The following is a 23,525-nucleotide window of genomic DNA, read 5'->3' on the forward strand; positions in this document are numbered from 1 at the left end:
CGATTTGAAATATATGTGCAAGTACTAAATATTGTTACAGTGCATGAACAGAAATTAAGATTGGAGCTTGTATACATTCATCTATTCTCAGCTGAAAGTGAATAGCTATTTAATAAATTATTGATGGCTATGTCAAGTAAAAGACTCTGCTACCTGAAAGTTAGAGGAACCTTTTTAGGGTCACCTTTCTTTCCTGCCTCCTCCATGAATCTTGCATCCTTTGTTACATAGTGCTACAACTACCAGGAAGTGTTTTAACTGCCCTTTGGGTGCGAATGCATTTGAAAATAGATCTTCCACATCCTAGGCAATATCTCCTTTCTTTCAGTGCAATGTAAAGGATGGCCTGGAAATTTTTACTGTATGTACTGTGTTAAAAGAAAAAGAAAAGTCAAATCAGGCTGACACTGCTTTTCTTTTTTAAAAGCTCCTATACATCTGTGTGAACTAAGCTTTAAGAAAGCTAAGTAAATCCCTTTGTAGGATTTAGGCAGGGAGAGGCCTGCTTCTTGGATCCTGTTCAGGCCTAAACTCAAAGTTGATGTCCACAGTCAGCACAATTAAAACTGAAGTTCTTGTGTGAACAGGTACGTGAACTTTTCAGTAGAAAGAAAGATACCTTCAGGATTAGGCAGTACCTGAGTAGGGGTGCATGCTTGCAAATTTTTTATTAGATTCATTAATGCCTCCCACGTCCTAGTTGAGCCTCTCAAATTATTGGATTCTTTTTCTTTATCCTCTGATTCTGTTACTCAGCTCCTTACTCCACAAGCTGTCTCATGACTTCATGGGAAAAAGCAGAGCAACACTGCAGGGCTTCAGCTGTCCTGACTCAAGATTGAGGAAATATGGACAAAAGCAGGGGAAATGTACATGAATCCCTTCACTTCCCCCATGGATTCACTTCCATGTTATAGTTAGAAATATATCTTGGCTAAGATAATGCATCTTCATTTTCCTTTTCTCCCTATTGTTGCAATGGTGCCATGCAATCCACTGGGTCACGAGCCATGCAGGCCTTCCTTGATCTGGTGAGAAAAGTGCTGCCATACGTGGAAGCATGAGCTGTTACACTGAGATTAACCGTTCCTGTTTTCTTTTATTGCCCTTCATACAAGGCATTTAACACTACCTAGATCAACAGACCTTTCTTCTATTATTTTCCAATTCTCTTTTTTAATATTAGCATGGAGTGCTCTACTCACATGGTAAAAGACCATGTACAGTTATTATTATTGTTGTTGTTACTGTTGTTGTTACTATTAATAACAATAACAGTAACTTGTTTGAAGTGGTACCGATAACTCAATAGCTGTTCTCCAAGAACAGATAAAAGGGACAGTCCCTGACCTCACAGACACTCTAAGACAACCAAACAAATAGTTCAGGGGGATGGCACAACAAAAAGGATGACTGCAGAAATCAACAATTTTCATTATAGTCATCTTGGCAAACAAGCATGGTGAGAGGAAATTTAAAAGTGGAATTGAAAGAAAATTTCTCATAAGAAAGACCAGAGACAGGTGTTATATGGAGTAAGGCATGGAGGTGATTTGAAGGATTACCAGAAAGGCAGAAAACAGTGGGAATATTAGGAGAATGATGTAAGATTGTGAAGCCAAATGACCAGTGCTCTTCTGGTGTTTGTTAAACCTGGGGCTTCTGAATCACTCTTTTGCCTGCAGTAGTGGGTAGAACAGCACTTCTTCTTTTATGCAAGAGGATGCTGAAGAATCATTGCTTATCACCATGTTTGTACTTGCTGTGATATTCCAGGTTGTCCAAAGTAGAAATCACACGTGAGCACAAGCAGTTCTACAGATGTTGGCTAATTTATTGAGAGGCTTTTTCCACAAAGGTTACAGTGTTGTTAAAAGACTTTCAGTCACTTATTTGGAAGCCCTGCTGACAAGTTGCTTGTGTGACAGAGTGAGCCCTCTTTTCTCCTGACGGAAGCATAGCATGAGCAGCTTCTTGGTATCAAGTTTAGTAAATGGATGGTCTTCTGTAATACTTTGGTATGATGAGTGTTCCATTCAGACCAAGATTAGAATATTGCAGGGTCATTTAGCATCCACCTGTTACACTTTTGGCTGTCTGATTCAGTTGCACAGGGTGGTTCAAAACCCCTCTCTAAGCTAATGAATCAGGCTTTCAGAATGTGTTTATTAGCTAGACCTCACAAGGGTTTGTGGCATGTCTCAACTTGAACCTTTAAAAAAAAGAAATACAATATTCAAAATGTATTCAATTAGCACTTTTTGTCTGTAGGGCAACTGCGATAGTTTTATGAGAAAATCAAAGCAAAATTCATTATGAAGGTAATTAGGAACTTCAGAATGTCCAAATTGCATTCAAAAGAAAGGATATTAATTTTGTTTATTGAGTTAGAATTAGTAAAACATTTGGAAATGTCTGTTCATTAAGATTATGAGAGTATTCAGTTGTGGGAAAGTGACAACTAACATCTTTTTCCAGTTTGGTCTGTGGAAAATGAGAAACATGTAACACAGAAAAAGCAAATGCTAAATTGCCATCTGTGAAATGGAATGGATGAGACATAAGTTACTGTGCTAATAAGTGTGCCATTTGTGCAGCTTCCACAGACGACAGTGCGGCGGAGAAGAAAGGTGGAACGCTTCATGCCGGCTTAATTGTCGGTATTCTAGTCCTGGTCCTCATTGTGGCTGCAGCCATCCTCGTGACCGTCTATATGTATCATCACCCAACGTCAGCAGCTAGTCTCTTCTTTATAGAGGTAAGGCAGAAGTAACATGTTGTGTCACTAGTCCTGTCACTTGGCTAGGATAATTGGGGTCTCCAGAACAGAACTTTCTTAACTAAAACTAGAAAGTATTCTTGTGTTCGTAGTGTAAGCTTTGAAGAAATGGACCTCTCCTAGCAGGTGATGCTGTTTGGTTCTTAGCATGTTTGTCACTCAGCTTCTTCTTTAACTACCATTGCTATTACTTTTATTGGTTTTTACACAGGACGTATATCTAAAAGATGTATCTCAGATACCACTCCACCTCTCTTTCCTGTCCTTCATTTTCCTCACAATAGCATTTTTCCATTAGCTATCATGTGCACTGGCATTTTATTTTGGGACGTATATTTTTTTTCTATTATTTTCCTGTGGAAAAATAAAATTTATGCATTCTTAATTCTCCAGAAGAGCTGACTTAAAGTAAGTTTTTAGCTGGAAAACTGTGTTAGCTGTTCCATACATTGATTTGTAGAAATCTTTTAACACTTTGCCTCAGAGTGTGGGAAAGATTCTTTTCACCTAATTTTAGCATCTAAATCTAATATCATCTCCCTTTGTTCTTTTTGTTAGTGTAGAGAGAAGCAGACTCTTTTAGACCATGATTCATCTGACCTATTTGAGACATCTCCTTTAGGATTAGATAAATTACCATTTTTCTCCCTCAAATACAGATAGCTACCTTAGGTGCAGACATCTACATTGCAGATGCTGACATTTATTCAGCTCAACTCCACCGTACATGACAATATGAGAAAGGAACATTTTCCATAGGTGTTTGATTCTACAAAAAACTATGAATACCTACACCTACTTGTGTTTTTTTCAACTCAGCAATGTTCTTCTACCTTATGATAAGTATAGAGTTGCTAAACATGAAAGAAAACACTGACTGTTCATAACCCATACTTGCAGTACTCCATTACTTTTAAGAGCCTGGACACTTTCTAATGGGCAATAGTGAAGACACAGAACCACTGGAAGTGTCACTAGGGACGTATCTAGGGATTGCTTAGGTAAAAGCTTGGACCAGGAAGATATAGACATTCATTCTTAGTGACAGCAGTGTGAATTGAAGCGAGACATGAACATGAACAGAATGATTCATCTTTAAAATCATATTACAATAAATATACTGCTTAGATGCAACAGTAGTGACAGAAATCAAAATGAATTGTTAATCAGTATTCCAGGCTCAAGAGATGTAACTGTGTTAACGATCGGGGAACAGCATCCGCGTAATAAAATCAATAGTTTTCTTTCATGTCTATGCAACATTTCAAGCCAGTTCTCTATTGATGTAGACAAACAAAACTCCACTGAAGTCCTTGTACAAAAGAGAAGGATTTGTCCCTTTCTTTTTTTCACACACAGATTGAATTGCTATTCTTTCACTCTAGTAAAAACAAGTTTCTTATCTCTTATGATGTGACTGGAAAGGCTAAGTAAATGGCAACACTATTTTTTAAGAAGGAGAGAAGAATGCCAAATTAAAACACACATTTATTTATTTATTTTTGTTCTCAGTGTAGTAATGGCATGTTAATGTATTTTGTTCATTGATATCATACTCATAATGCAAACAGTGGTGCCTTAATCAGTTTTGTTAAACCCATTCCACTGAATTTAATTTTTAGGTGGCATTAATCAATCTATGCAGTCAAAGCTAAAATGTCTTTTAGCAAGCAATGTAAGCTTTTAGAAAAAATAGAAAAACATAATTTTCTGTTTAAAATAAAGGAGAAATAATTGAATAAGGACAGGAGGAAGTAAATCAGTCAAAATCAAATTTATGCAAAATGTGGTATAAACTACATCCTTTTTTGGTTACTAGGAAAATTGTGACACTTTTGAAGAATCAGCCATTTAGCAAGAAACATAAAAAGTTCTAGCCATGAAGGGGTGGCCTTTGCCTGTGAGTGGTAAAACCACTGATGCGGTGGTAAAACCACAAGGGGTGGAGAAAGGGACTACTCTGTATTTCAGAATATTTACACAAATTCTAAAAGTTTAAAGCCATTGTTGGTATCATAAGCATAGAAGAACAGAATAAGGTAATCCAGTCTGGAAATGAAATTTCTTTTAAGAAGTTTAATTTTTTAATTTCCAAAGGAAAAAAAATAATTTGACCAATTCAAGAAATAAAGAGTAGAATATATTATTTTTATATTCATCTGATCCATAGGATGTACATGTTTCCAGTACAAAGGAGAATGTATCTTCTCAGACTTGCATTTTGAAACTGAAGTACAAAAAAATAATGAGGCATAACTGGTTGTCCTGGTTTCGGCTGGGATAGAGTTAACTCTTTTCTTAGTAGCTGGTACAGTGCTGTGTTTTGGATTTAGTGTGAGAATAATGTTGATAACACACTGATGTTTTAGTTGTTGCTAAGTAGCGCTTATCTTAAGCCAAGGACTTTTCAGTTTCCCGTGCTCTGCCAGCAAGCAGGTGTGCAAGAAGCTGGGAGGGAGCAGAGCCGGGGCAGCTGACCCGAACTAGCCAAAGGGGTATTCCATACCATGGAACGTCATGCCCAGTATATAAACAGGGGGGAGTTGGCCGGGAGGCACGGATCACTGCTCTGGCATCGGTCAGTGGGTGGTGAGCAATTGCCTTGTGCATTACTTGTCTTTTCTTGGGTGTTATTTCTTTTTTTTTTTTTTTTTTCTTTTCATTACAATTATTATTATTCTTAGTAGTGTATTTCATTTTTACTTTAGTTATTAAACTGTTCTTATGTCAACCCACGAGTTTTACTTTTTTTCCTTTCCTCCTCCCCACCCCACTGTGAGGGGGGAGGGGGAAGCGGCTGTGTGGTGCTTGGCTGCTGACTGGGGTTAAACCATGACACTGGTATAAATAAGTCACTGTTACAAAAAAAGCATTCCTTATTGTATTTTTGCAATTGAAAAATATTTGAGTAAGCTGTTACATACAACATGTTATCCCACATACCACAGCAGACAAGCTACATTATTAATGGGGAATGAATGAAATGTGGATCTGATGTTCCCATTCTGGAGAAAGAGCTCAAGAGGATTGCCACAGGCTTGGTCATGAAATGAGAACAAGCACATAAATATTGCAGAAAATAGTATTGTTTTGTATGAGTCTCTTGATTAATAAAGCAAGTTGCACAGTTAAAACAAGATGTGACAGATGGACAGGCAGCTCCCTCATGCAGTTGTCTAAAAAATTACTAGTACACTGTAGTCTGCCATCAACTCCTCACCAAATCCAGATCTGCATCAGTTTATCATCAGTAATTAATATTAATCTAAGTCTGGGCAAAATAAAGAACGGGTCCTGCCCCATTTGTGTTTACTTTTAAAGAACCTACTTTATAGAGGCATCATATTGACATTAAACATACCATTCATTCAAAACTGTAAGACAACTAATAGAGAAACTTCTTTTTACATCTAAGATTCTAGGATGCTGCCACGGTATCGTAGGTAAAGCATTGTTTTCAGTCAGATTTTGTTGAGTTTTTTAGGTTAAAGGCTATGTAAGGAATTTTGAGTTGATTTGGTTTATATTCATGACTGGTTACTGAATAAAGAAAAGTATAATAAACTGATCCCATATCTAAGGCTTTAAGTCTCTTTCTCCCTTGTGTTCTCTGAAGATACCGCCCAATATTCACTTACCACCTCAGTCAGGTTTTCACATAGCTCATCTCGAATCCCACTCATGATGCCCCTCATGTTTGTCATGTAGCAAGCTCCCCCAGATAAGGATGAATACACCCACACTTTGACGGCACTGTTTAACTTTGCACTGATAAATGTAATCCCTTGTGACACCTCTGAGCACCATTAAATGATATCCTAAGTGCACTAGTTGGTTTAAATAAGCGATATACAAAAGCCAAGAAAAATGCCATTTGTTCCAAAAGCAACTGCTGTCTTATTCTATATTCTTATTCTATATATTATAATATTAACTAACATTATTCCATGATTTTTTTTACCCCTAAAGTCTGAAGAAAACATTTCCTCTAGTGGTTTTGTTCATAGCTGTTGAGCACAATGCATATGTGCAGCCCCACCTGGAACAAAAATAGCTGTTTTGAACAAACAGCTTGAGAAGTCTTGAATGCCAATGTTATTCAATTTGCCCATGAAAGTGTATCATTTTAAAGGAATACCATCCAAATAGTTCAATACTTTTTCAAAAACGTTTCCCTTTTTGTTAAGTGTGTAGAAGATTCAAATCAAAATGCTATGTTTTCCTGTTCCTTTCAGCCCCCACACTATTCAACATGTGTTTCATTAAGTTGGACACTTCTCTGGTGATCTAAAGACAGAATGAATTATCAGCTTTTAACGTTGAGGAAGTTTCAGTCAAAGTTCCAATGAATGCAGGCTCTTTCTAAAAGCTGAGAGTAAATGTTGACTAAAGATTAGCTTGCAGAGTGACAGAAGACATACTGTATTTTTTGGTTTTCCATTTATTTATGGTTATCCCTGTTGTATTTTCTCTCCCTTGAATTTGATTTTGTTGCCAATAATTTCCGCTTTTGAATCAAGTTACATACCCACTCTTACCTTGAGGAATCCCGTGTCTCTTGAGTATACTTTGAACTTATTTGCACTGATTTTTGAAAAGTAGCATACATGTCAAATAGTGCTTTTCATGTCTTTGTCAACTTATGTCAGAAATCTAGCTATAACATATATAGCTGCACACTAGCTATACCACTATTAAAAAGTGATTAATTTATGCACTATCCTATGTAGTATATTTGCGTTCAGGATTTCAGGTTTTGTGGCCAAGAAGCCAAGCATGATGCCCCGATTGTAGCGCACTGCATGCCTGTGATACAGATCATAACAAAAGTGATACAGATATCTGGAGCTGAATGTAAATGGGGGTAAAGAAATTCCCAGCTGAGTCAGATGGACTTGCTCAGATTTCATTGAGTTGTGGGCCAAACAGCACCTTTAGCAGTATTTTAGATTTTACTTCTTCCCTTCTTTTTCTTCATGTTCTCTTTTTCTTATATTTTTAACCTTTATTGATTTGCATTTGTGTGTGAACTTTGGCACTGAGAGCAATTAAAATCCAGGGAACATTTAGCAAATCAAAAAGCAAGGTATAAGGCAGACTGTCTTTTACTCAGATGTCTTTTCCCTGTTTGCACCCAGTTATCTGTGGACAGAAGGGTTGCACATGACACAAGAAGTTTTCATGTGCATGCTTTTTTTGTGTTTTTCTTACCTTTCTTACTTGCATGTTGGTCCAAAGTCCTTTTAATGTTTGAAACTTACCTCAGCTGTCGTCCCAGTGCTCTGCCTTTGGGGAACAAAGGCAACATGATGTGGCCTCAGCTGAGAAGACAGCAGAGAAATTGCCGGCCAAGATGGAGGCAGGGAGTCAGACGTTGCAATGTCTTTTCCCAGCTGGACACAGTGATACCGTTGCCAAACTTGTTTATGTAAGGCTCAACAACAGCAGACTAAAATTATTCTGTGGCAGTTCTCTGCGAGTAGGAGATTTTAAGGAGTCTAAACTAACATTGCAAATTGGGACCATCTTAACCTCAGGCAAAGAGCTTTTCTCTTGTATTCAGCTTATAGGTACAAAACCATGTAGACTCTGAAGCTGTAAGTGGATTCAGAGCCTACGTATTTCTTAATAGTGGCTGTGTATGTCTTAATAGTAGTTAATATGTCACACATGGAAGAGCAGTGTGGGTGTTTGTGGTCACAAATTATCATTCCTTTGAGTTAAAATCCCATTTTAAAGGTCACAGCCTTTGCCTTCATGTTCCCACCCTCCTTGGAGGTTTTCCAGAGCTTTATTGTGCTGATTCAGCTGCTTAGAAACATACATGTACATTTACACACACACATGCACATACCTATGTCCTTTCTAGTTGTTTGGTTTACTTCATTTTGGATGTTTAAGCTGGATAATTTCACAAATCTGTTTTTTCAAATGGCCACACAGAGAGTTGAACTGGTGCTATGCAGCCAGGGAGTGACCTTGGGGAGAAAGAGAGGGAGGAAGGAATGAGCAGCTGCAGATCTTCAGCAAATAAAATAATAGTGCGTGATCAGAGCCTGGGGGATGCATCTCAACTTTTCCTGATTTAACTTAAATTATGTCTTTGCTAGTAAATTAAATAAGTCTGGGACTGTTTTTTAGCAAAAAGACCAAACAGCGTGGAAGGATCTGCATTCCCGTCGTTTAACTCTGTCAGTCTCATAGTAAGGTGACAGCATGCAGACTATTAGCATGGACTGAGGATGATTCCTGAATCCTGAGCCCTAGCTGGGGTGGTCTGAGAAAGCACTAATTGTTGGGTATTTTTCTAATGATTGAGCTGTACAGGGGATTGTGTTTCAGTATCTGGAAACATTCACTGGCACGCAGATCTAGCAGTAGATTTCCTTCAGATTTTGACCTTCTGCTCATCCCCCGTCTGCTTAGAGGAAGGAAATAAAAGGAGAAAATAGTCAAAAAAGCTGGAGACAGTTCTTGGTGTTTCAGAGCTCAGGGAATTAATGGGCATTTCTGGCTCACTGTTATACATCTCTGCTCATAGCAGCACTTCACAAATAAGAGCCAGCATTTAACAACCAGCCTTGTTCTCCAAGCACCATTTCCAGATTTCTTCATTAATGTCACAAATGCAGTGTATGTCTTCAAACAAATGAGAAGTAAATAGGAGACACAGTAAAAAAGAAAGAAGGAATTTTAAAAAAAGAGTCAGATCGTCAGCTGGCTTAGACAGGTGATGAAGCTCACACAGCTCTGCTGATTTCTTCTGGGATATGGCCCACTGTTTTTATTATATATATACATTTTACAGAGGATTATGCTTTCAGTTTGAAAAAGGCTTGACATTGTCATCAATATGTTTTTGTCCAGAAGTTCAGGCTGAATTGTGTTTCACGAAGATGATGATTAAAAAGAAGAGAACAAGTATCATTTTTCTCTTATTTCAAAGTCCTGCACTGTCCTGGCATTTGGGGTATTGTCATTGATCTCGCTGTCATTGCCTTGTACTGATAGTAAAGTTATTTTTTCCAAAGCTTATCCAGCTCAGCAGGAACCAGCAGTTCAGCAAGGGGAACCTAAATCGGCCACAAGGGAGAAGCACTAAAATAAATAATCAACACTGACAATAAAAGTCAAAGGTGGGGAGGAAGGAGGCATTCTGTTTCTCATCCGTCAGCAGCCGGCTACTTAGATGAACCTAAGACTGTAGAAACACTGTTATAACAAGAAGTGATTTAAATCACAAAGAGGTACTTTGAACAAGCACTTCTATCAAAAAGAAAAATAAATGAAGCTGGTAAATGATCCTACTGAATCTTAAGTCTGAAGCAATCTTTATTTCAGAACAGTTTCTTCAAAACATTAGATTAACATGGTGTCAGGCAATTGATCTTTTCTTATTCCTGGAAATACATATCAGAAGTACAGTTTCAGGTATTTGAAGCCCCGTCCTTCTGACCACAGTCAGAAGACTGTGATTTGCCAAATAAATGGGGTGTTTCTAGAAGAGATTAAAGACTGATGCACAAATTACAACTGCCTAAGCAATATTTCAGGTAACTTTGAGCACAAAAATACATGTTATGGGCAAGGTAATTGGTAACAGAAAGATCTTTCAGAAGGCCTGGCTACTGAGATAGATTAACAGTGGACAAGTGTACTTAGACTAATGGGTCTTGATGGTATCAGGTTAATATATGGTCATTTAGTAATAGACCTTACTATAGTTTTTTCCCCTTTTCTTAATCTGTTTGAGTAAATCATCACAACTGGGGGGGGAGGGTTGGCTATTGATCCAGAATTTGTATAGCTCTGTATTTACATATTTCCAGTTAAGAGTGTTAAATAGGCCTCGTTGGCAAAGTGTGGTTAAAGAATACAGCTTTAAAGTAGATTTAAATGTCTTTATGCCCTTGAATTAGACAAAGAACTTGACATCAATGGAAATGTAAGATGCAGCCTTCAGTAGAAACAGTGAAACAGTCCTCTGAAAGTTTGAAAGATTTGAAATACAGGAAAATAATCAATAGAGAAGACAAAGTTGCATCAGAGCATTCAGCCTAAAAAGTATTCAATAACTTCAGCTTTTGTGTAGTTCAGTAGAAAATCAAGTTTGCTAGGGAGCTCTGGAGAGTCTTTCAAGACGTTGGAAGATTGACCTTCTCATGCTAATTCAAGTATTTATACTCATGTAAACTCAGTTTAGAAAGAGAATGTGTGCGTCTTGGTGAAATCCGCTGTTCAAGTTTACTGCTGAGTAGGAATGAAGAGTTGATCCATGCACAAGCACTCTGGGATTTTATGCTGGTTGAAATATACAAAGGAACTTTTGATAATCTTTTAGAAAAATTTCAGAACAGAGTGTGTGTGTGTGGCAGGGTTGGAGAGATGACAGAGAGGCAGATTTTTCATTATGTTTTCCCTTCACTGCTCGTCTGACATTGCAGATCTGTGCAGAATCATGCTCATTCCTTTTTTTTTGTACTGAATAAAGGATAGGATGAGGATAGGATGGAGATAATAGAGAATAAGATGTAAGAATATCAAATATGTAATGTGTGTCGCCAAGTTCCTTCTGTCCATTACTGACAGAAACTTATCTTCATGCAGATGCATGAAAGGAAATGTAAAAGCTTAGAATTACTGCAGCTAACAAAATATACATTATTACAATTGCTTTTAATGAATTACCATCTCAGGTGAAAAGTGTTAACTGGCATAAATTTTTGAGATAGTGTATAATGTCAGCACCAGAATCTCTCAGGAGCAGGGCATCAATCTTCAAATACCACTTTGATGGTATTCAATACAACTTTATACAACTGTCTGTCCTCCTGTAATTGATCTTGTATATTATTTATCCCTTACAATTTATTTTCCTATGGCATGTACAAAGTAGATTTCATTTCTTATTTATGTGTGCTCAGTTTATTCTTTTCAAATATTTTTAAAATCCATTTAAAAATCTTGAATTGGTTTTGTACTAGCTTCTTCACTGGAAGTCTGAATTGATCACTTCCTTTGTTTTCAAGATAATATTAATTTGACACTGATTGGTTTCTAGTCTGTAAGTCAGTGTAGAAATGCATAATTCTTACTGAATTTTACCTCTTTACTAAATTGTAGCAGACTGTTCCATTCTTATTTTATAGTTGCCTCACTGGTGATCTGGCAGCTCATAATAGGTAGGAGCCTTGTTGACAGTAGAAAATACATGGCTTCACTTTAAATGATCTCTGGATGGTTAATAGAGGCCCGTAACATAAAACCTGATGGGTCCTTTTCCCTTTCCTCCCTTTCAACATGATCAAGTTTACTAGAAATTTCTGTGTAAAATTCTACCAATACAGTCAAACACATACAGAAAGCACTGATCTATCTGGAACTCTCCTGCAGTTTTCAACTTGAGCCACTTTTTTCTCTTTTGCATAAAAAAGTTACTGTTCAGCAGGAAATAAGATGGTCTAAAGCTAGAAACTTCAAAAAAAAATCATAGCCTGTAGCACTGGAAACCATGTTCAGATCATACCAACTGAGTTTTATTTATACCATATTCAATTAAGTGCACTCAGATATGTATCAAACCCTTCTTTTTTAACAAGTCTTAATGAGATCATACCATTTTGATGGATAAAAGAGGCCCTATAAGGCTCAAAATTCCCTCATATTGAAAGATGTCAAAAGAAGAAACCGGTCAACGACAAGAATACACTTGGAGACCTTTCCATGCAACAACAGTGAGAAAATACTCCAGTCTCCACCCTTTAGTATTCATAGGTGGAATCCCCTCCTTTTTCTTCTCAGAAGTAAGACAAATAGTATCCATTCTGCCTCTACTGCAAGATTTACGTAAAGACACTTATTCTAGGCTTAGTATTGCTGTACGAAGTCAAATACACTGCACAGCCACCAACAATGGTGTAGACAGGCATAATGTAAGAAACATGAAAGGTAGATCTCACCTTCCACAGATTATCCAACTGCTAGTTTCTTAAATTTTATCTTATTGATCTTCAATAGGAACTAACTTTTTTTTAATGTGTATCATAAACTATCCTTCTGCATCCTGACATGTATTTTCTGCATCCTGGTCATGTAAGGTCACAAGTGCTTTTCCCTCAACTTATTTGCTTAAAATAATGAACCCAAGTAAGCTTCAGTCCCATGAAAAAAGTCCTAGTCCTGTTTTCCCACTTTGTAATACACTGAAAGCAAGCAGGAGTTACAACTCTTCAGCCACAGCTCAGAGGATTTCCTCTAAGAGTTCTAATTCCAGAGGAAGAAACATGTTTTTTTCCTGTTAAATTGGATGACAAAACTAAGGAATTAGTTAAAACACCCAGCTTGCTTTCTGCCTGTGTGGTTTGGTTTGGGTTTAGCATTTGGTTTGTTGGGGTTTTGTTGTTTGTTTTTTTTTTTTGGGGGGGGGGGGGTAGGGTTATTTGTATCTTCTTATTACTCTGCTTCGCAGAGAATGAAGGGGAATAATGCATTGGGCATTTCCTGAGCTGCTTCAGTAGCTCAAGAAGCTTTGTATCTCCTAATATCAGTTAAGTTACTTTTGATTTTATCAGTTAAAACTGTAATATCTCTACAGCTTTTTGGGGGTCAATACACAAGTCAATGAATTGATAGCTTGTCAGTGCTCTCTTTTAAGACTGGCAACCACTTACATTACCCACATGCACACAAAAAAGTTGAAATTAAACAGACTATCACTAAGAATGGAAAATCTCACCTCGGGCATGAAGAGAAACCACAGAAAGCTGTAACTGTAATATTTGGAGATGACCTTCGAAACCGTTGGTTTATTTCTGGAACGACAGCTGATGTTTATGTTGTATGGCATTGTATCATTAGAACTGATACACATCTGTTCCATATTTCATCATCTGGAAAGGCCAATTAAAAAGAGTAGCCCAAAATGGTAGATTTAGTTTCTAACAGCAACATAACAAGGAAGTAGTAACTAATCATGAGTACATCTTAAAATGAAACTAGGAAGCAACTTAATAGATTAAAACTCAGCTCATCCTTATATGTTGCTATTTGAGACTGTTTCTAATTATTTTTTCCAACTAGTTTTCCAATAGTTTTTCATTTTCTTTTTTCATTAGAGACCTCTCGGTCAAATTCTTTTCTCATTTATACCAGTGTAAATCTGGAATAAGACCTTTACCTTTAATTGAATTTGATTTACCCTGATTTACTTTAGTGAGTCTGAGAACAAAATATGACCCTTTTTCTTTAGCAGTAACCAAAATCTCCTTCTTAATTTTAAAACCATGCTGAATCAAGCTTAGGTAGAAAAAAGCCTCCAAAGTTTGAATAGACTAAGTTTTCTTATTAGGAAAAGACATCCATTAAGGAGGACAGTGTCCTACCTTCCTGCTTTGTAGGAAGGTGCTGCATTGAAAGGCCTGGGATTTTAAATTACCTGCCAAACAGAATTTAACTCTGAATGCCTCAAATGTAACCTGATCCTTCAATGGGAGGAAAAGGAACCAGTTGCTTTTATATTGTATCTTCCTAACGGTGATCACTGAGGAAGACTTTGTGCTGTACCCGCAGACAGCTGTGTGGTTTGTTGGTAACAAGATTCAGTGGTCCCCCGAGATTTCTTTAGTGGCTGCTGCCCAACAGCACCATGAGGCCCAGCACAATGTCATGGCTGTGGCTGTTCTGTGGTCCCCAACGCCACCCCTCAGCAGCATGAAATATTGTCAGTGATGGAAAGGCAATCAAAATTGGGTATTATGGGCACAGAAAATCAAATGCAATGTTTGTTTTCGGAAGAAAGATCATAAAGTACAATTGTTTAGATTTTGAACTGTCAATGAAAATATAGGCTGTAACTTACCTTCATTGTTTCTCCTCTTGTTTTCCTGCAATGTTTCTATATAGGTTGCTATATCTTCTAGCTCTCCTTCCAAGCAGATTGTAACTGTTGTCAGTAAAGAAGAAGAAATATGTATCAGCATATTTGGCAGATAAAATTTTCAATAGGGAATTATCATTTTAGGAGAGCTTTTTCTGCTAACCAACTTTAAGGAGTACCCCTACTTTCCTGAAAACTATTCCCTTTGACAGAATCTCAGCTTGGTCACCCAAAGTCTGAGCCTTCCCAGACATTAATTAGTTTGAAAATACAGGATTTTTAACACACTTTTCCTTCCCAGAGGCATCATAATCATATAGGAATTGTTTTATCTGCCCTAGAAAAGATTTATTTCTTTTCTCTGTTTATTACCTGTTCTTAAAGCAGGCACCAAAGATCCTAATGAAAATTGGTTAGGACTTCTTAAGACTCTTCTATCCAAAAGTCATAAGAGTTTAAATGACAAAGTTGCTTCTATTTGAACCATCAAAGTAAACTACTCAAGTAGAAATTATGGCACTTGAAATAGAAAGTCATTATTTTGGCAGTCCTGCATAAGCATGCCAGAATTTTGTCCTAAATAATTTTTTAAAGTACAGTTTCTGTCGACTCTGCTACACATTCTCCCATGGAGTAGAGTATGTTAGCAAACTCCTATGCAGAACTAGGAAGTAAAAGCAGTGGACAGATCCTTTATGGGGTGGTGGATCAGCAGTTCTTTATATGACAAAATTCACAGATCCACTGATCAACAGTTTTAGACAGGAGCTATTTCATCCTCTTTATTGCTAAGACTAGTGGTAATTATTTAGGTCTTTGAGAAGAGCCATCACCCACAAATTTAGAAAGAGGGATTAATTCCTCTGACTTTTGCTGCTGCTGAACTGTGCTTCTCCATTCCTGTAACAGCTACACAGACTGGACTTTAGTATGAGAGACCAAAATTACAAGGCCTTGTTAAAGTTTTTTATTAATAATTTATTGTTGTATCCTTCATATTCTGAAAATTCATTTTCTTGTTGTTGCTGTTACAGCGACGTCCAAGCAGATGGCCGGCAATGAAATTCAGAAGAGGATCTGGACATCCTGCCTATGCTGAAGTGGAACCAGTTGGAGAAAAAGAAGGGTTCATCGTATCAGAGCAGTGCTAAAATTTCTAGGACAGAACACCAGTACTGGCCTACAGGTGTAAGACATTTACTTTGCCTCTCTTTAAAGAAAAGGAGCCCTAAGCTGCTGTAGCCTGATAGAAAGAAGATTTTGGATAAGCTTTGTCCAAGAAGAAAAACTATCTAAGATACCAGATTACCACTGCACAGTAGTTTTTGTTAGTGGACTGAGACACAATGGTTCATGCAGAACACTTGTCAGTGGACACCTACGGTATCAGAACTATGGCACAAGTGCCATGTTACTGGCTTTAGGTAGGGGGATGCACAGTAATCAAAAATATAATAAAGCTTTGGTGCACAAGGGTATTGCCCTTTGCTTCAAGTGTTCTTCTCTGGTATCTCAAAGACTGAGTGACAAATCTGTACCCTTTCAGTGCAAAGAGCACTGATCAGTGTTCACAGGTGATTGAGAAAAGTATCTCAATGCAGGTAAAGAAGAAAAAAAGGAATTTTCCAGTACTTCTATAAGTGGATGTGAAATACACTCACTTCTCAATTCTAAATTAACCTACCCACCTAACTGAGCAAGTCACAATGTATATGCTTTCCAGGAGTAGTACAATGTTTCTTGTACATTGCTGATTACTATCCTTCTAAACAACTCATGGTATACAAATTGGTAAGAAATGAAGACAACAGAGAATTTTCACAATGGTGAAATTATTTTATTTCATGGGAGTTCACAATGAAATTGGGCTGATTTTCTGTTTCAATGTTCACTAAAAATTGTCAGGTTTGTTTCAAGGGATATCTTTCATTTCTGAGCAGCAGGCTGAAGTAAAGGCAACAGATCCTTTCAGCTGCCAGAGATCTTATGGACCATTTCTTAGGCAATGTGATACGAAAAATAAGATTTTAAACAAATTGGTTTCTATCCTTTGCCATTTCATTGTGAGTCCTTATGAGAAGCACCACAGACTTCAATGCACCCCTTCCAGAGATTCAGATGCAAGTGTTATTGAACTCTGCTGATTCATACAGTGATTTTGTTTAATGCACATAGTAGTTGCATAAATATATATATAAATATATTTTTTTTTATAGCTAACACAAGGCGGGCTCTTGTGACTGTTAAGACTGCATTTTTGTCATCCAGACAAAGGAAATGGATTGCATTACTGCATATTTCCACTAGGTTGTAAAATAATCCTTAATATTAGAATATTTTTATGTTGTGTAGGGAAGGTGGTTCATGTAGTTGCAGTGCCATAGCCTTTCTGCATATTGGAACCACCCTTTCTTTAATATCGACCCTTTCCCTCCCTGTATAGGGAAAGACAAGACTATAGATTCACACCATCAAAAACAGTTACTCCTTTCATGGAAGGGGTTAATATGCGCTGAGACCCAGATCTTCCATGAGGATTGGGAACTTAAATGCTTTGATGATCTGGTCCTGAGCTATTAAAATATTAAATTCAGGTATTGTATGTACATTTCATCGTAGTTATTGACTATCAATTTTTTTACATACTGTACAAGGCACTTGAATCATTTTAAAGTGAGGTATACAACATTTGCAGTTTCGGATCTCAAGCAGTTAAAAAAAGTTGTAGATACCACCTTAATAGTACAGTTATTTACATTTCTTGTGGATGCTTGTATGGTCTAAATTTGATTACTTAATGCTGTTTTAAAAGAAAAAAAACAAACAAGATTTTTACTTGTTATTTTGTTCAGTAAATAATACAATACTGTATTTTCTGTATTCTTTTATTTTGTGTAACACACTTCTATTTTCATCTGTTTTAAATCGTCTAGCGTGAGATTGAAACTGTTCAAAACCTAACTGGTATTAATCTGAAGGTACTAACAAACACATTGTCTTGAAGCCTGGTGAAAAACCTGTGGCAAGTATTCATTTCAATTTGTGTGGGTCTGCTGAGCCCTGTTTCTAATAGGCTGGGATTAAATTGCAGGCTGTTAATTCCGATAGCAATAACCAAATGTATGCACATATATATCTGGTGACACTCATTTTTATTAAATAAAAAAGTATCAGTGCACATCATTTAGACACGTATTTGGTGTGCAATACTTATCATTAGCTTTTCCACGAATCTTGGATGTCATCAGCCAAGTTCATTGGCCAAATGAAGCAATTGTAGAGCTTCCATTTGAAGCATGCTGGAATCCTGTTTGAAATAATTTTTATTTCAGAGCACATCTTGGCAAATTATACCAAGAAATTTACAAAGATCTACACAGTACTGCAATAAGTTCAAGGAATACTTCGTATAAGTAAAGAAGATTTACATTATTAAGGGTTTACAGGTCTGCACTTTGGCTGATTCACTCACGTTTTTCATGTTTTTACCCATGTATGTAATACATGTCATGCAATAGAGCTAACAGAATGTTTGTAACAAGATTAGACAAACATGACAACAATTTTAAAATCCAATATTTTGATTACTTTTGTTTTAAGGCCCTCTTGCACAGCTGAAGGATGTCTGTTAATATTTGCAAACTAATTTAAATTTCATACTCCTTCGTAAAATAATAGGAATTATTTTTTCCACTCTGTCCACCTCTCATAATTTGGTGGCAGATTTCACTGGTGTATGGGGAACATCATAGTGTACTTCTTTTGATTTTTGCCATGATGTTATATGCTATGGATTATAACATGATGAGTTGCTGGGTTTATTAAATAAGACTGACAGGCATATGCTTATGTCTGATAAGAACTGATAACTGAAGAGAAAACTTCCTGCATACTAATGGATGTATAGTGTCTCATTGGTGTCTGCTTTGATATATTCTGTGGTATGTTCTATTTATCCCAGTAGGCAAGAGTTAATTAAGTAATCTGTTGCTGGTTTGAAATTCCATCTGGTTTTCTAATTTTTTAATAATTAAAATTGCCACATTAAAAATTATACAAATATTAATCTATAGGTGTGATGAAATATTGAAATTAACTGAGAATCCCATTCTCATTATTTTATAAAGCACTAGATTAATTCATCCAGACTGAAAAAGTGTCATGTAACCCCCTCTCAGAGATCCAGCTGAAACATTATTCAACAATTCATAAAGAAATTTCCATCCAGGTCTCTGAAACAGTGGCTTCACTAGCATTCCCACTGGTCCTTCATTTGAAAGTAATTCAGAATATTTCATTTGTTTAAATGCTTACTTACAGAGTCATTTATTCTAACAGTTATTTTAACTCTTAAACTTTCCTGTAAATGTGTGTATCTAATGCATATAATGATTGCCAGATCTCCCAAAATTATCATTTCTTATTATTTTCCATTTTAGTGTTAAACGTTCCATAACAGCTAACACTCTCAGTGCTATGCTTCGGCTCATCCTGTTTCACAGAAAAATGGAAAATTTGAACTACAAGGATTCAAAGCACATTACTAAGTAGCTCTTTAAATCTCAGTAAGATGAAACAATAAATCAGATACATGTATCGCACACAGAGATTGTTGAAAAAAGACCTTTACATTTGCAAAATTGTATTCAGACATTAAGAAATTCTGGAACTGCAGAAGAAGTGAAATTGTAGTTTCACTCCCATGTGCATACATATAATGATGTGGTTTTATTTAATTGCCTGCTATGTTTCTCAGTGCACCCTATGATGCATTGAATGTAAAAAATGCAGGCTGTTTGTAAGAAGCAGCTATTCCGTATTTTTCTGGTCCTTGCTCAAATTTTGTTGCACTTTGTTACATACTGGCTCAACCCTGCTCGGAAGACTTTTTTTTTTTCATGGACTTTTATTCCTTACCCATCATCATTATACTTGAGGGATACATACACCTTGATTTATTTGTGTTCTGAGCATTCCTGTGAAGGGAGACAATTTTCCAGAGAAGACCAATGTGAAACTGTTCTTCCTTTTCTTATAATTGCTATCCTCATTCTCAACAGCTTCTGCTGCAAATGACATAGATGTCTTGTAAGTAACAACCTCCTTCATTGCACCATTATAATTTGGCTTCAGATCAAGTTCATTTTCTATAAATAATACGTTTGATGGAATTCTGGGGAAAAACATCATACATCACTGTATTTTGAAAAACTGTGGAAGCCAAATTAAATTTTCACAAGCTGAAGAGAATATTTGACTTTGCAAATGTCACTATTTTTCCTTGGTCAACAGAGTTCAAACCATAAAACTCACTACACAAGTATCTGAGCCAGCTGTATAGTTGAATCACTAGTTTGCCATCCAAATGTGGACAGCAATGGAAAAGGAAGTGGTGAGCCAGTTTGCCAGTGAGCAGGGAAGAGATTTTCTTTACAGAAGAGTAATAAGGCTTCCAAGGAAAACATGAGAATATTTCTATATTCTATTAGAGCATCTCTTGGATAAGCAAAAGAAACTGTAAATTACAACATCCATCTTTTTTATTTGTAAAGAATCTCTAAACAAGACTCTGCAAGCAGTTGTCATGAGCTGGCAGTATTTCACATAGTAGGTGGGTGACTAGAGCATGCAGACTACCCCATGTTGGTTCATGTTCCAGCTCACAGACCATCAAAGGAAAATTTCACTTGGAGTGCAGACAGTGGCTGAAGCAATGGCTATGTTACTATTTTCTGACATCAGCAATGAAGCTTTGTATAAAGACAAGATTTGGCAACCACCTAGAAGGTATCTCACCTGCGCAAAATCATAGTGCCTACAGCCATAGTATTAGCCATTAGGAGAAGAACTGGAATAGAGCACAAATTCAGCTCAGATCAACATTTTTGCTCTCGGGGAATTCATTGCTTCCAGTGAGGAGAATGAACAGCAGCAAGGACTGTTGTCCAGAGTAAGATCATTGGAATCCTTATACATGTGCGCCTTCTTGCAGAGAACCACCTGAAGCCTGAAGCCTAAAAAACTCCAGAATTGAAGGCTACTGAGTGATAATGTAGCATTCACCCTAATTCTCATGTTTTAGGCAGAGACTTCAGGAACTGATACCTGCTACTACTTTCCTGTACAGATGTAACGGTAAGTTGGGTTTGGGTGTTGTTTTTGGGGGGTTGGGGTTTTTTGGAGTAGGAGGAGGAGAAGGGAAGAATGCAGGAAGGGAGGGGTGTCAGTATTCCCAGATGTTCTAGAAGCAGGGCAAGAAACCTTACGTACAGACTTGAGAGCATCAGTACCTTGTGCCAGTGGCTCTGCATGAGAACACATGAGGTCTTCCTTCATGTCCAGCTCCATCATTTAAAAATCAGAAATGTCACCAGAACCACTAGCTTCTGTCTAAATCTGCAGGAGTCCATATTTCACCTCATGGAGGGTTTATGTCACTCCTCAGGGAAAAAAGCTTGAACCACAGGCAGCATTTCGAGGTGGAACAGTGTGCCAGTAGTGCTTTATGAGAAGCCAAATATGACAAAGCAGGGTGCAGCTTGCATAAAACTGAAAGGGACAAATGAGATTAATTTTATCCAGAGCAGCCAATATCTTTGTGGTTGGAGCACTGATAAAATATTCAAGTCTGTAAGCTGATTTGACTTGATTTAGACAATATTGTAATCCTAAAGCTAGCTTTTAACTATCAGTTTATTGTCAAATCTTAGGAGAGTTTCTTGACTTCTTAATTTTTTATGGAGATGAAAAAAGTTGAGGGCACCAAGTGGAATAAAGTATCTTTCTGATAGGAAGAGAGTCTTGCCTCCTGACAGTTCTCTCCTGACTGGAGTAGGTGCTCCCCTGCACACAGCTCATTTCACCCAGTCTTGTGCTGACTCCATGGCCTTTCTCAGGATGTTTCACACTTTTCAGTGCAATTCTCTGTCTCTTGCAAGATTTTTCAATACCTACCTCCTGCCTCACTTTTTTATTCCTGTCTTTGATTCTTCTCCACCTCTGATCTAACTCTGCATTCTCACTACTTTGCTTTCTTGCACTCCTCTAAGCCCCGAATTACATTTCATTGTCACTCAAAATAAGCCTCAATCTGAAGAAAGATCCACTTGGTTTTTCTTCCATATGTGGGTTCTGCTTAATGCAACTGTCTGAAGGTAGATTTTCCTGTTATTGACTGAATTCTGTCCACGGCAGTTAGCGAGGTAAATTCTGAATCTCTTGGGAACTTTTTGTTTGGACATTTTGGTCAAACAAACTACTGGTCTCTTCAGTGGAAAACTTGTCCCAGATAATGTTTTTAAAACAGCAAAAGGACTTTAGAAGCAGGCCTCAAGACATTACTCTTAATTACATCCATTTAACTAAGCAGATATTTTTGCCCAATTAATTAATACAGATGCCTGTTGTCTCTGTTGTCTCTCTGGGAAGATAGTGTTTAGGGATATTAATTAAACTCTTCCCATGCAGTTTGCATTATTTCCTTTGACGTAGTTCTTATTCAAAAAACAAAAAGGCTGTTTTATTAATTGCTAATGTTAGTTTGAAAGAGACTTGGTTTATTGACTGCTTGGGTAGCACAATGTTTCCTGAGACACCTAGAAGCTGTTAGTAATAAATATCACTTGTGCCTGTCTAGCTTTGTTTGGACTGCTGTTTTTATTACTAGATTATTTTTTTTCAGTTTCAATAAGAGCTGTTAAATTTTGGTTTGGGAGGTAGCAAATGATACTGTAATCTGATTGTCACATTTGACTACACATCAGCAATGGTGTCCTTTTATCTAAGCTTTTCAGCTTAAAGCTTTTCAGCTCTGCCTTGCCTATGAGGACGTCAGGATCACACCACAACCACACACCCCTGTTTTATTGACAAAATGCAGCTTTGCAAAGGAAGAAAATGGTGTGCCTTTCACAGACATGCGCGTATTTTCACAATGGCCTGTTTCCAGAAGGAATCTTGTTCCTAGAGAGATGAGTCTGGCAGTCTAGGTTACAGACGCAGTGTGACTGAAAATAACTAACTGTAAAATATAAACCATGTGCAGCTACAGTGTCACTGGATGAAGTTGCCTCCAGTGCTCACTGGCCTCTGGGCTGGGGCCTCACCCCGGCCACAGCCCCTCTCCAACATGGGGTGTGGGCCAGGAAGAAGGCAGGGCAGGAGATGCTTGGAGTGCATCCTGCCCGGAGAACAAAGAGGCAGTGGGTGCCTCGCTAAGACTTCCACTCTCCAGAAAAAGAGGGTGACCTCATGCCACCCCCTGCCTTGTCAGCGCTGAGCACGTGCAAAGGGTCTCCTCAGCAGCCCCATGAGGAAAACGCGGCAGGGTGAGACCAGAAGCATGAGCACAGCCTTGTTTCTGTGCAGGACGATGCCCTGCAGCCATGCACATGCACACTTGCACGCCCTCACACTCACCCACTTCTTCCAGCTGCTGTCAAGGAAGCATTTTGGGTTTCAAGTGTTTTCTCAGTGCAGAGCTGAGAGTAGTGAGCAATGCGGGTAATACAAAACAAGAGCACTCTGTTACCATAAAAGATGACACAAAGTCATTTCACTCTATTTCACTCTGTATCTCCTGCAGCACCGATGTGCATCCTGCTGTGAGGACCTGGCAGATCTCCTGCAGGTACTTTGTCCTCCTTGCCTGAGGTGTGAGTGAGCATGTCAGTGAAAGGTGGCAAGTGCTTGGAGCTTGACTTGGCCTGCAGGCTGCTGCCTAGAGGGAGCCAGACATGACAAGGAGCCTGATGGGAGATGAAAATCAATCTTTTAGAAAAGACCTAACATCTAAAATTTTAGCTAAGGACGTAAATTTTCCTTAGTGAAGTGACTTCAGTATGTAAATTTGTTTGACATATGAGCAGCATT

At 37.6% G+C, this 23,525-nt stretch overlaps 1 protein-coding gene across 2 annotated transcripts in view; it reads left to right on the forward strand.

Annotated features, from left to right (window-relative positions):
• Positions 1-18,714, forward strand: part of PLXDC2 (plexin domain containing 2) — a 285,028-nt gene extending 266,314 nt beyond the window's left edge. For both annotated transcript variants that reach the window (XM_050892239.1, XM_050892240.1), the window contains 2 exons: positions 2,598-2,758; positions 15,689-18,714. In XM_050892239.1, coding sequence (XP_050748196.1) covers positions 2,598-2,758; positions 15,689-15,805 — 278 coding nt within the window. In that variant the 3' untranslated portion in view covers positions 15,806-18,714. The remainder of the gene's footprint in view (positions 1-2,597; positions 2,759-15,688) is intronic.
• Positions 18,715-23,525: the final 4,811 nt, after the last annotated feature.

Source organism: Gymnogyps californianus, chromosome 2 (genome assembly GCF_018139145.2).
Source record: "Gymnogyps californianus isolate 813 chromosome 2, ASM1813914v2, whole genome shotgun sequence".
Taxonomy (NCBI): domain Eukaryota; kingdom Metazoa; phylum Chordata; class Aves; order Accipitriformes; family Cathartidae; genus Gymnogyps; species Gymnogyps californianus.